Source organism: Vombatus ursinus, unplaced genomic scaffold (genome assembly GCF_900497805.2).
Source record: "Vombatus ursinus unplaced genomic scaffold, bare-nosed wombat genome assembly UNPS02000577.1, whole genome shotgun sequence".
In the NCBI taxonomy this organism is placed as follows: Eukaryota; Metazoa; Chordata; class Mammalia; order Diprotodontia; family Vombatidae; genus Vombatus; species Vombatus ursinus.
Window position 1 is genome coordinate 19662640 of NW_020940355.1, and position 14084 is coordinate 19676723.

Below are 14084 nucleotides of genomic sequence, written 5' to 3' on the forward strand. Positions count from 1 at the left end.
AATATGTTTATACATTTTTACATATTTCAGATCATGTGGCATAATGGATAGAAAGTCAACCTTACAGGGCAAAAAAAAAAAAAAAAAAAGACCTAGGTTCAAGTCTCATCCCTGACATTTCCTAACTGTGTGACCCCAGATGAATCATTCATCTTCTCTTAGGGCTCCAGGAAACAATAAATGGCAGAAGGTGCCACCCTACCATCGGTGGGAATTTTCTCAATCAGGGAGTTCCCTATGCCAGTGAAAACCACATGTCCAATCCCTACCTCTATCCTAATTAACCTTCAGCACAGCCACCCTTTGTATGCAATTTTTAGTGCCTATGGGAAGGGCAAGAGATAAGAAACAAAAATTATAATACACAGGGCCTGTTTTCCCAATCTCTCAACTGTTTGCCAAGGTGAATGTGAAAGCAATGTAAATTACAGAAATGAAAAATGAGAGTATGCAAAACTCTATTTGTATATGGCTGCTTAAATAATTTAAATCTCTTAACTCACTTACCTCATTAACACAGATTTAAATGACTATTCCATCTGGGCTGATAAAAGGTGTCACAAAAATCTAAACACTTAGAATCTGTTATTTCACTTATTTTATATAAAATAAGAAACCTGATCAACTGGTTCCAGAGTTCAGTATATGAAAAGTAGCAGATTTGATGTTAAGCTTCCTGATGTATCAAAATGCTTATACCATGAGTCACAGAAGAAAAGAGTGGTGGAGCTGGAGGAAGGAAAAACCTATGTTGGAATCATGCTGCTGACCTCAGTACAGCTAGGTGATTAGCTTTTTTGAATCTCAGTTTCCTCATCTGTAAAATAGGAATCATCATAACTGTGGTACTAACCTCACAGGATTAGTGGGAAGATACAATGAAATCATGTATGGGAAAGGACTTCACAAATCCAAACATGTGACAGATAGTTGGCTATGAGGATGATAAATAACCAACAAGAGAAAAAAAAAAGGGGGGGGGGAACCTTTAAAAAACAACTCCAAAAAGCACAACTGTCACAGGAAGGGGCAAATAGCATGCCACAAAGCAACAGCTAAGCTATTGTGAGCGTAAAAGTATAGTAGAGTAATTGATGCCCATGAATAAGCTAAATTATTCTTTGGTATGCTCAAGGCAGGGGAGAAACAGATTGTACTGTAAAAAGTCTTGGAGTGAGAAGCCCCAAGTTTATGTCCAGGCTGACATTTACTAGTTATGTGACTGCCAAATCACCTAAAATTTTCTGGGTCTCAATTGGTTCATCTGTAAAATGGGAATAATATGGTATGTACCTTACTACCCTTCACAGGGTTGAGAAGAAAGCAGGTCATAAATCATACAACTCTATACAAAAATGTGAATTACTATTTATATGAAAAAAAAAAAAAACTTTTGACATTTAAAACGTCAATTTTCATTTACCTAGAAAATTCACTTATTCCCAATACCTCAGTCCTTAACCACGTCAGATCAACTGCACTTCTATACTGATGGTAACAACAAATATCTGATTTTAACTCAAATGTTCCTAAAACAAACAGGCAACAAGCCAACTAAAGATTCATCCATTTTTGCACAACTGTTCCCTTGTAAAAACAAAGTACCAAATAAAAGCTAGTCTTTCAAAAGTGTCCAAATCAAAAGGAAGTTCTTTCAAGTTTTCCCATAGTCTCATTTCTCTAGTAGCAGTGAAACAAAAGAAAATGTCTACATACAGAAATAACCAAATATTATTGTCATTTAACATGAATCTTCACAGGGCTTGGGTCCAAATTCAGGTGAACTGGGGTTATAACTTAGAAGCCTTAACTCCTCTGCATCTCCTAGAGCCAAGATACTGGTCAGGGACTCATCTGTCCATGTACATGGAGAAGAGGAATAGGACAACTGTTCCATTACCATCAGAATCACAAGTTGGTCCCCAGCATCACCAAGTTTTAAAAAGTAGCATTCTCCAATTACTTCTTTAAGAAATTAAGGGAAATTACAGAGTTGTGGGTTTTTTTTTTTTAATGAAGAGATTAGCATTTTTAGAGGATATTTATTTCATGCTTTTTTCTTTCCCCAGTCTACAGGAAAAGACAAGGAGTGCTAAAGATTCTCCTCCTCTGTAGCCCCACCCAGTTTTCGACATTCTTCTCTTCAGAATTTGACCCTCCTCCATTCTGCTCCCACTCTCTCCCACCCCCTCCTCCAGCTCTGAGGACAGACATCAAACAGCTGCACTAATCTCTCTCTCCCAGTTGCTGGTAGAGAGATACAACAGCAACAACTCCCTAGCTGCTTGCCTCCAGGGGATCGCAGGAATCCACCCCAGGCTGCACACAGATTTCTAACACCCGGCTGAGGCTTTCAACCTCAACTTAAAGTGGCATCAAGAGTCGGACCAGTTTCACAAAGAGCTTATGTAAGCATGAGCACAGAAACTGGAGAAGTTAGAGGCCTTACCCCGTGCAGAGCAAAAAAAAACCTGGAGAAATGGTCCCTTTCTAGTACAGAGAACCCAGGATTTCGGGCATATCAGACAAAAATAAAGGACTTCCATGTACCCAGCTCCATTTGGCCACTCCCTTCCTTGTACTGCCCATCCGACCTCCAACTTTGTCCTACTCCTTGGATGAAGGCAGGGGCTGAAGAACACTTCATCATATTTCCTCTATTTTTAGGATTTGGGCACAAGGCTGCCTGGGTTCCCAATACCACATTTAACTTTCTTTGTACCTAAATCAACCTGTAAATTTGGCGGGGGGGGTGGGGGGGGTGGAAGTGGTGGAGAATAGATGAATGTGACCTCCGGCTGACTGCTGGAGCTTCTTCTGGCAATCCCACCTTGGGGCTCCCCTAGTGCTCATTTTCATTGTAATTTAGGAAAATCAAGAGCTACAGTGAGGTCTTTCAACCTCATAGTTTCTTCACCTTTTCAAAGAGTAACTTTTCAGCCTTGAGTCCATGGCCTAATTCACTTTTTCTCAGAGGGGACTGATGAAAGGAAAGGCTGCATAAGCCTGTCTCCTCCTTTACGGCTTAGAGCAGAGTAACATCTTTTTTTTTGCATCACAGATCAAATGTTTTTAAAAGCATAAAATACCTAAGATTATAATAAAAACCATTTATGTGGAAATACAGTTACAAAAAAAATTTAAGTTCACGGTCCCCAGTTTAAGAGCCTCTGCCTTAGATGGATTGAAGATTTTGTCTTGAAAATTCTATACTCAAGAGACAAACAAGATGAACAACTGATCCAAAAAAAATACAAATTAAATAAAGCCTTAGAACAGATAGAACATGAATCTGGTACATAACTTATTTTCCATTAAAGGTCATAAGGCAAGACACTACAAATGAAATAACAAAAAAATGACAGCCATAAAGATCACTAATAGCCCTATAGCATCTTTCAGAAGTCCTGAACAGCCCACAAATTAATTACTATTTCTCCACTTTAAAACATCCATAAAACACTTATTGCTTTTAAATACCAATAAACTGTTAATAACCTCAACACAGAGACCTTTTGGAAAGCTGTCCTAAATCATAATCTAATTTTTAATAATCCCCTCTTCAACTTCTTAGCCATATGAAAAATAGCTTTATGCCTTAATGCCAATTTAAAGCATCATACCCCCTGTTCACAACCCAGACACCTAAGTCAGGTCAGCAGGAAACACAATAGTTCTCCAGGTGAATTTCCCCAAACCCTACCTTAGCTCTGGACACTTCTGCCACAGCAATGCTCTGCCTGTCATCATCCCGGCCTACTCTTATAGCTGTGCTTGATACTCAACAGAATGTGCCATGTTCAACACAGCGGGTGTCCTCCTCTGCGTGCACTTGCACACTGATTACTCCCACCTAGAGGCCTCTCATTCTAAATGTCAGCCCTTGGTCTGGCCTTTTCTTCTCTCAGTTTTCTTCTCAGGCTGGAAATCAATTGCTGGTCACCCCTATGCACTATGATATGTAACCAGGCCCACTAACACTAGAGTGTTTTTTAAAGCATATAATTGGTTATATCTTCTGGTTTTTGTTAACAACACACTGCTAATGTGCAATACAAGGAAGACAGAAAAACAGGCTCCGCACTTAGCTAGGTTTGAGTCACTGCTTATTTCCTTTATGTTCTGTAGAGACTTGAATCATCTATTGATGATGGACTCCCACTGCCATTCAGACCAACTAAAATTCTCCACTTAAACTCAGTAATTTATATTTGTGCCTCCTATCTTATTTTTACCCCTTACTCCCTTTTTGCCCCCAACAAATGTTGGCTGCCCTCTTAAAGCAATGTATTAGGCCAAAAGCTGTCAGAGATGGGAACAGGGAAATTAAAGGACTGTTCTGTAATTAAGGACTCCTCTTGGTCTGTGCTTTTATAAAGCCCACTCCTACTACCTAGCAACACTTGTCCATAGAGCTGCCTCTAATCTAAAGAAACCCCCTCTTCCCATCATGGGTAGGAGCCAACCTGCTTCTACCTAGGCAAAGTCAGAAGACAGGGTGTGGCTTCCAGGGAGTTCAACAGGATGAAAGACTGCCTAGAGGGGCCATATCCACAAAGAAGACACAATACTTCCTTAGTCAACTCTTCAAAAACAATGAGCACCATTATAGTGTAGCTAAGGGCATCCATCCCTGTAACCATCAGATAGATAGCCATGCAGAACTGGAGATTCTGCTTCTAACCCTTTTCCTCCCAGGGCCAAAGGCAGCTGTCTTTTTCAGCTCTTTTTTCTTTTTATCACTGTCCATTGCTCCACCATAGGATTATTATCACAATGATTTGCATTCAGAAAGTGGTGTGTCATTTGCTCATGACAACCTTTTGAAATGAAGTGCGGTGTGGTGTAAAAGGCACTGGGCTTGCAGTCAGAAGACTAAGACTTGGATGTCAGCTCTGATAGTTATCTGGGTGACTATGGGTAAGTCATTTAAAATATTTGAGCCTTAGTTTCTTCAACTAAAAAAAAATAAAGACTGGACTAGATTACCCTAAAGGCCCTTTCACTTCCATTCTATTATAGCCAGGTCTCTCAAATCCAAGTCCAATGTTATTTCCACCACACTTATGGCTGTTCCGGATGTGAACCACAAAGTGGATTGTCCCCTTTGATAAGTCCAATGGTTCATTTAATGAGTATATCTAGAATGGGCAGCCACCATGAACATGCGCTGCTTAATGGCAGCAGTTATGTTAGCCTGGGCACTTCCTTCTGCCCTTGTTCCATGTTCCTCTGCAGACCTGATCAACCAATCAACTCATATCAACTATGTGTCAGAGACTTGGAAGAAGATAAAAATGAAGCAGCCCCTGCTGCCTTCAAGGAATTTACATTCTATCAAAAATTTTTAAAAGGCTAAGAGATGTGGGAACAGAAATTTCCCCTAGAAAAAAACCGGTGGGACACAAACAAATACTAATTTTTTTTTAAAAAAGTTTTAATTTCCATGGAGTTGTCAGTTTTTTAGCCAGAAAACAGCGACTCAGAAAATTAAGAGTGGAGTCAATCAAGATAAGGTTGCATTCACTAAGAGATATGACATTTCTGTATTTATAAACAAACCACGCATGATTTCTCTGATATCCAACAACCACCTGACCCACGAGGTTACACACAGGCCCAAATGGATGTGGCTGGTAATTTTCAAGGCAGGGGAGCCTCTTTTGCTTGTGCTCTTCTGATAAAAACTATCTTTAAAAAGAGTGCAAAAGAGCAGAGTGACAATCAGTATAACTAACTTTAGGATTCTGGTTCAGATAAGTCATTTCAAAACGAACAGACAGAAGCAGAATTAGGAGTGCCATGTTCTATTTTTGTTTGGCTACTATGTGACATTAGCTAAGTCACTGTATCTCCTTGTGCCTCAAGTCCTCCGGTTGTAGAATTATCACAATATTCACAAACCACCTTCCCACCTCATGGGGATGGAGCTTCTCAAGTTCTCTGACTCCTTAGAAAGTCCTACAAACAACTATAACTATGACAGGAAAAGGATTTTCTTTATAAAAGCTGCTACTATTGGGGAATAGGTGGTCACAATATGATTGGAAAAATTTGTCGTCCCCCTAATCCTGCCACCTTTCCCTCTCCTTATGGATACTGAGGCCTAGAGTAGGTAAGTGACCTATTCAAGATCTTATTTTTCCTTATGACAGGAAAGCAGTACGATATTGTGATTAAGGATAATGATGCCTAACATGGTTATAAGTTTCCATACAGTTGGGCTTGCATCAGCAGCAAATAGGCATTAAAAACTTTTGTAAAAGCTTTTCATTTTTAGAGCTATAATTAAACATGTATCCCTAGGAATGAAATTTTGTGAGAATACTGACTGAGAATCAAACCAACAAACCCTGAGACATCCACTTTTTCACATGCATAAAGCTACCTCCCAAGAAAATAAAATAAAAATTTACAACTACTTGTAAACATTTACCATCTTTTCCACTTGACTTGTTTTCTGATTTTCAAGCTGCCTGCCCTGTTTCCAAAAAACTAAATACCTCAGAGCAAAGAGCAGTCCCCCAGATAACTAAAATAAATTTTCAAAAATTAACATTACCACTTTGTGATGTAAACATTTCATTCATGGCAATGGGCAATATGGTGATGAGAAAGGCACATTCAAGATCACATAGATTTACTTTTCACCAGATGAATACTATCATATCAACGGAAGAGAAAAGAAATAGGAGATTTGCAACTTACCCTCCTAAGTTCCAGCATCACATTTCTAATTGCCTATAAGACACGTCCACTTAAATATCCCATTTAAAGCTCATATTCAAGGTGTCCAAAACTTGTCTCCCCTTATGAATTTCCCTATTTCTGTCAGTGGTACCAACACCTGCCCGACCTTTCAGGTTTAAAAAGTCTCTGAAGACATCTTTGATTCTTCTTCCTCTCTCACATCCCACATTCCATCATCTGCCAAGTCCTATCACTTAGTCCAACCTCTCTATGCCTTGGACAGCCATCCATCGACCTAGACAGCTGCCGAAGCTGGCTTCCCATATCTACTCTCTGTCCCTTTCGAAGCTAGGCCAGGCTTCTGACCATTGGCATGCTTGATTTCTTTATGCGCAAATCTCATTTGGCCATTTCTTTATTCAGAGTCATGTTATGGTTCCATTCCTACGAAGTCAAGTCCTTAACCAGTATTCAAAGCCTTCCACAAGCTGGCAACAACCTACCCATCCCAGCCTTGGAATCTAATACTAATCCTCATTATGTACCCTATACTGCTCCAACACAGCTCACAATCCCTCAGACTTTTATGCTTTCTTGTCTTCTTTTGGTCAGGTCCAACACTATCTCCAATGCTCAAAGCATGTCTCACATGCTACCTACTCCATAAAGCCCAATTCAAATGCCTCCTTCACAGCAATGTCGCTTTCTTGGACTCCTCCCACTGGTTGAGCTTTTCCCGAATACGGCTCAAAGCACATTTTTGCGAGGTCTCCTGTATTTATTTTGTACTGCAATTATTTGTATTTGTGCCAATTCATTCTACTAGACTATCAAACACAGAAGGTCAAGGATTGTGTTTTATTTCATTTCAGTATTATTCCAGGACCTAATACAGTGCTTTGCACATGGCAAGTGCTTAATAAAAAGCTGTGAAATCAACATTTCTGTGAACTTGAGAAATTATACATATAAGTATGTATGCATATGTATATTTTTACATATATTCATATCTTCTATAAGACAAAACAAAAACACCCTGCAGGAAGAACTTAATACTGCCAATGCTTCAACATAAAACTCATTCTTTTTTTTTTGTTGTTCTTACACATTTAATAAAGATCCCTTTGCTTCTGTGGAATAGCATCAGTGGAAAACAGGTGGATTCTACCTTCAAATCATAGTGATGGACAACATAATAAAGTCTATTGACAAAGCAGTCAGTTACAAAAGGGAACCAAAGAGAAGTCTTTTAATTTAAATCCAATCAAAATTACTGAAAACTGATGAAAAGATCAAATGAGTATTTGATTAAATTATCTCCCTCGTTTTCTTCTCTCTCTTGTCGCGGCCATAAATACCTTCTCTTCCACCTTCCATGTTTCTTCTAGCCTTTGCTTTAAAAAACAAAACAAAACGAAACAAAACAAAAAAACAAACTAAACAAAACCAAACCAAAAACAAAAAAAACCAAAACTCAAAACACCAAGCCCCCCACCCCCCAAAAAAAGACACACACTTCTTAAAGGGGAAAAGGGGGGGGGCAGTTTAAGCAAACTGCTTGGACAAAATAGCATCTATGTCATGTGCAAAAAAAAATACCATGTAAAGAAGCCAGGGTCTATTAAGTAAGTGAAGGTTACCACATTAGATCCTTTCCCCACCTCAGGGAGTTATCTGGATGGGTCTCCATGTGAGTCTCCAAGCCATACTTGCAAACAAATTCTTTGAAACACACTGGGCAGTGAAAAACTTCATCTGTTTTCTTCTCTGCATCACCTGATTGAGAATCCTCCACCACCTTAAAAAAAGAATAAGAACCAAACGTAAGCCACTAAGCCTGACCTCATGTGGAGTTTTCTCAAGCAAATCCACTTGCTTCAGCAAAGACCAAGGAACATTAGCTGACAAAGAAAACCAACCTACTTGACCTTCTCTCTATACTCTCTGTCTGATTCGATTTAGATGAAGTCTACAGAGTAAGATGGGAAGGTGGTAAAGAAGTCCTCACTCATATTATTTCTCTGTATATGTTGCCAACTAATTCATTTTAGTACATCAGAAGAAGATCAGGTGTCTATAAAGAACACACACACAAACACCCCCTTTCTGAAGGCATTTTTACAACACCATATGGGTAAGAACATGTTAAAAACCAAGATTAATATTGAACGGACATGTCAAAGACACAACAGAAAGTCAGACTAATTAGAAGAGTTCCCTGTCAATGGGCACAAATGAAGATGAAAAGCCAGAAATCAAGAATAAGTTAAAATTTAGGCATGTTAATTGTTGTACTGTGCAACACAAAAGACCTTTTTGGCAGGTGTTAGATCTTCTTTCTCCGAGTCAGCCTCCTGACTTAGTTTCCTTTTGGAGGTCATCCGCCTGCGTTTCAGTGGGGATGGGGGTGTTGTGGTTGTGGTACTGTTGGGATCCTTCTCATGAATCTTCATATGTCTGAAGAAAAAAAACCAGAAAAAAAAATCTGTTTTAAACCACAAAAATTCATTTCAGGTATCATTTTCTCATTTTAAATTCTTACAAAGGAGTACTAAAATGTTTTACAGCCAAAGTCCAAATGTAATTAATTGAAGAATTTTAAACATAATTTACACATGTGCTTTCATTTATTTCAAACTTATAAACTTTCCTAGCTCTTTCTGTGTGCTTCCTTCCTTTTCTACTTGTGGCAAAGCTTAAACAAAAAGCTATGGAATTTCCTTGCTGTATGTAAGATGTTATTCTTGAATGCAATCAACAATGTAAAGTAGTTTTGTATTTTTTTTAAGGTGGAGACACAATAGACTTTATTCCCATTTAAAATCAACATGTTTCAATTACTGCTTTAAATACCTGTCCTGAGGAAAATGGAGAAATGTGCTAAGATTGAAAGATGGAAAGAGTCTTGCAGTTAAACAGCCCGGGTTTGAATCCAGATTCCATTACTTGCTACCTTGATAACCCTTGGAGATTCCAGGAAAGGAAAAATTTAAACTATTTCAAGAGACCTAATAGCATATGCAGCTAACCAGAAAGAGGACATTTTTAAAAATGTACTTTTCATAAATCATACTACTCAGAAATTTCCAAAACCAGAAGTTGTTTAAATAAAAAGATACCTTGAAGAATTAAACTAAATATATAAGTTTCTGTAAAAACAAAACAAAGGTGTGAAAATGCTCTTATTTCAAAAACTAAAGCTGGAGGTTGGGGCAGAGTATTGGTTAAATAATATACCTACTGTTCTGGTCATCTGAAGATAATTCTGACCATCAGTAGGGACATGCTCTTTGATGGTTTTATGTTTGAAATCATGTGACGATTTTGCTTTGCTCTGTTCATAATCTATCATTTGGCCTCTCTTGACCACAGGGAGGCAGGCAGGCAGGTGGGCCAGCATTCAGAAGAGTCTATGCATACATGGAGTACAGTAAAGCAAAATATCCCATAGAGTTATCAAACATCGGGCCATGGCCCCAGTAGCATCATATTGTAATCAGAATTGAGAAATATGTATGTTCAGCTGAAGCCAACAAGACACAATTCAGAGTGTTCCAAGTTTTCTCACCACCAGCACCCAACCATTCCATCTCATTCCACAATATACTCAAATTCTACTTCACCAATATCTCCACTTGCCAGTACCTTGGCCCACACTCCAGAGTTAGTATACATGCCAGGCCTATTAAAAACATTTCAGTTATGGCCATTTCTTAAAAGAGTAAGCCTGTATAAGGTGTATCGCAAAACTACTGTGAAAATGGGAAAAGCAAAGCTCGTGTCCATGTGACATCAACCTTTAATTTATAGTAATCTGTCTTTCCAAAAAGCATGTAACTCCTGCTAAGTATTGGATATGTACCAAGCACAGAGAAGATCTCGTAAGTGTAAGTGTTTAATAGAACATCTTAACTCCTAACCCTGGGGGAGCGAAACAATAGTACAATCTTTCCATACTGCTCACTTTGCTCAGAATCATGTGGATCCGATATGTATAATCCAGAGAGTAACTATGAATATAAATTGTAATTTTAAAAGGTGGTGACCGTGGCTTTGACTTTTACTGCCTAAATCAAAATCTGACTTTTTGACCATCTACGTTATTAGAAATACACAATTATTTATTTTAAAAGAATTCCAAACCAGTCGTTTTGAGGCGACATCACTGGAATCTGTGGACCTCTGGGGGTGATCTTATCCTTTGCTCAATGGACTCCACTTCATCAAGTGCCAAAAGAAACAACCCAAGAATGACAAGATCCCAAGGTATACAGAAAGGAAAAGCGATCTTCATCTTACCACATGGTTATACTTCCTGAAAAACCCTGTTCAACTGGCATTAAACAGCGCCAGAAACAGAACTATGGTCACCATCTTTTATCAGAAACTTCCTTTGTTAGAAGGTAGAGAACAGTGTTTCTGAAAAGCAGGTTGGGAGGGAGAGAGTCAGAGAGACAAAGATCAGAAGACAGATAAATAGAGACAGATGGACAGCACGGCCTACTGGAGGGAAGGAGAAATAGGGAGGGGGAGAGAGAGAAAGAGAGAGAGAAAGAAGAGACATACACACAGAGACCAAGAGACTGAAAGACAGAGAAAGTGTGTGTGCATAGCAGATGACCTTGAGCAAATCACTTAAAACTTGCTGGGCTTTATCTCCTTTGTAAAATAAGAGAATAGCTGTTGTTTAAGATTCTTTCCAGTTCAGAAGTCCTACAGATCAAGGTTTCTCATTCTTAAACAATTTAAAGAGACAGAAGTCCATAGTGTACTGCCATGCTTTGTTTACCTACCTCCTTCCACCTCTCCTTTCAGAGAGCTTGAAAAACTAGCTACTGACAAAAAGACTAATGAAATGTTTATTATTATTTATGTCCCTGCTTTCTATTGTGCCAATGTCTCTGGGTGACAGCAATGGCAACCCCACAGGGCCATCTGTAATAATAACAAAGGGCAATCAATAACAGGAACTGACATTTATCTAACACTTTTTCTTAAACACGAAGCGCTTTCATACACTGGTCATATATGTCATTTTGAACCTCACAATAGCCCTGTGAGGTCAGTGTTGTTATGAGCTCTAGGAAACTATTTCAGAGACATGGAGTAACTCGAGACAGGATTCAAGTTCAAGTGTCTCAAGACTCCAAATCACGTGATCTTCACACTTTCCCCATGCTTCCTATGGCTAGCTTCATTATCTAAGTTTTCCAAATAATTCTCTGCCTGGATTTCATTAAAATGCTACCTTTTCTCCCTGCCTGGCAAGACCACTGTCTCCCTCTTGGAGCTGGACCGAATTGTACTACGGCCAAACACCCCTGGCCAGTATCTAACATGCCTCAGGTCATCTAGTTCTAATTTATAATTATATAGATGAAGAAACTCTACAGAATCCTATAGATGAAGAAGGAGAGATACAAAGAGGTGAAAAGAGAGACTCATTTAAGGTAGCTCCAAAGTGATAGAACCTAGATTTGAACTTAGGTCCTCTGACTCTGCCCATAGGCATCCCTGATTTAGGTCAGTCCCTGCATAGTAGGTGAATAGGAAATGCCAAGTCAAGGATTGATGAATTTGTGTCTTTGAGATGTTTGTGATTTCATATTTTGTAAATAGGAGGACTTAAGTCAGGACGAAATTAAGGTATCTGACCAAAGACACATATGCCACCACTTCCACAAAGCATTTCCCCTGCTAATGATCCTTCTGAACCACATCTCCAGGCCCCAACTTCCCTAGCCCCAAACCTGACATAACATTTATAAAACTTACAGAAAGTGCTAGGAATTAGGCAGGGAAAAGATCCTTTAGTACAAGTAAGAGTTACATACCCCTGCCAGAGTATGGGTTCCATGAAGACATGTCACCCAGCACTTTAGCATGGTAAGCTGCAAAAAGTATATGGTTAGTAAGTATTCATTGGCATTGCACTTTCTCAACTTTAGTCACGTATAAATAATAAAGCAGACATAGTAAAAATTTCAAGTTGCTGTGGTCACTATGACAGGCCTGGCTTCCTGGTCCTAGTGTACAGTTCAGCAGTATAAGATCGTTTAAAAGCTGAAACTACCTTAAACTCCTTGTCTAAATCCTATCTATGGACTACAACAGTTGTTTCCAACATTCAACAGGAGAAGTGGAAATTAAGGAAAGTGTGGAGACAGCTGAATTCTGGGATAAAACCAAGATACTAGATAGAACCCAAGCCAGCCCAGCAAACTAGGTAGAACTGTGTTACCTTTGACTAGCAGGCAACCAAAGTCTTTCCTTATAATTACCCTGTGCCATTCCTAGGGGACAAGATAGCCCCTCAAGGGGTCACTTAAACTGCATATGCCTCACAGGTAGATTTCAGAAAAACCAAGACTTATATGAACTGACTGATGCTGAGTGAAGTGAGCAGAACCAGGACAACATTGTACACAGTTAACAGCCACATTGTGTGACGGACTTTTCTCAGCAATGCAACAATCCAAGACAACTCCAAAAGACTAATGATGGAAAACACTGCCCACAACCAGAAAACGAACTATGGAGTCCAAATGCAGATCGAAGCATATTATTTGCTTTCTGTTTTACTGCACGTGGTGGGGAAGGGAGAGATAGGGAGAAAATTTGGAATTCAAAATCTTATGGAAGTGAGTGTTGAAAACTAAAAATAAATAAATAAATATGTCAAAAAAGGTGATAAAAGAAAGTCAACATGAAAAAAAACTATGTCCCTCGTTTCACAGAAGAAACAGAGGCTCATACTGGGTAAGTGAACCATTTGAGGTCACCTCACTCCTAAGTAGTGGAGCTAGGAAGACCCTCAGGTTCTGTTCCAAAGCTGCGAAGCCCCTGCTTCATTACATAAAAGCTGTGCATTTCACATCATAAAGCAAAGCTGGTCAAACTTTTTTTCAGACTTTCCATCATCTTTCCATTTCCACCTTTAATGTCCCTTTCTTAGCTCCATTAAAAGTCAAACAAACATTCATTTGGTCTAACACATTGCTCTCTCTTACTGGGGAGGGGGAGGAGATGTTATGTATGTGTATGGGTAAAGATGTGATGGAAGCAAAGGCAGAGAAGAAAAAAAGGTTTGAACATTTATAGGTTGAGAAGCTCTGTACTGGCCAAAAAAATTCTTAAGACCCTCCTCCAACTCCCAGTCACACCTTGGTGTGGCTAATTAAGTCTCCAGTTGTTTGCTAAAACATGCAATCAGTTTTTCCAACGTTTGCAGTCCAACAGCAGTAACTACTTTTGTAAGTAGTTCACTCAACACTTTGGCCAATTTTAACTGCTAAGATCTGAGAGTTGCAGTTAATACTGAAATCAGATCTGATCTGATCTGTCTTAAGAAGCTGGTCTCCCTTACTGCTTAGCTAGCACCTTACAGACGGCAT

At 39.1% G+C, this 14084-nt stretch overlaps 1 protein-coding gene across 8 annotated transcripts in view; it reads right to left on the reverse strand.

The window, feature by feature from the left end:
- RREB1 (ras responsive element binding protein 1) overlaps positions 1–14084 on the reverse strand; it is a 146614-nt gene that overhangs the window by 39123 nt on the left and 93407 nt on the right. For 7 of the 8 annotated variants that reach the window (XM_027838004.1, XM_027837926.1, XM_027838448.1 and 4 more), the window contains exons 7-8: positions 9003–9147; positions 8352–8488 (exon numbers count right to left, since the gene is read on the reverse strand). In XM_027838004.1, coding sequence (XP_027693805.1) covers positions 8352–8488; positions 9003–9147 — 282 coding nt within the window. Of the gene's footprint in view, positions 1–8330; positions 8489–9002; positions 9148–14084 lie in introns of all 8 variants that reach the window. The other variant, XM_027838254.1, reaches the window with a different exon arrangement.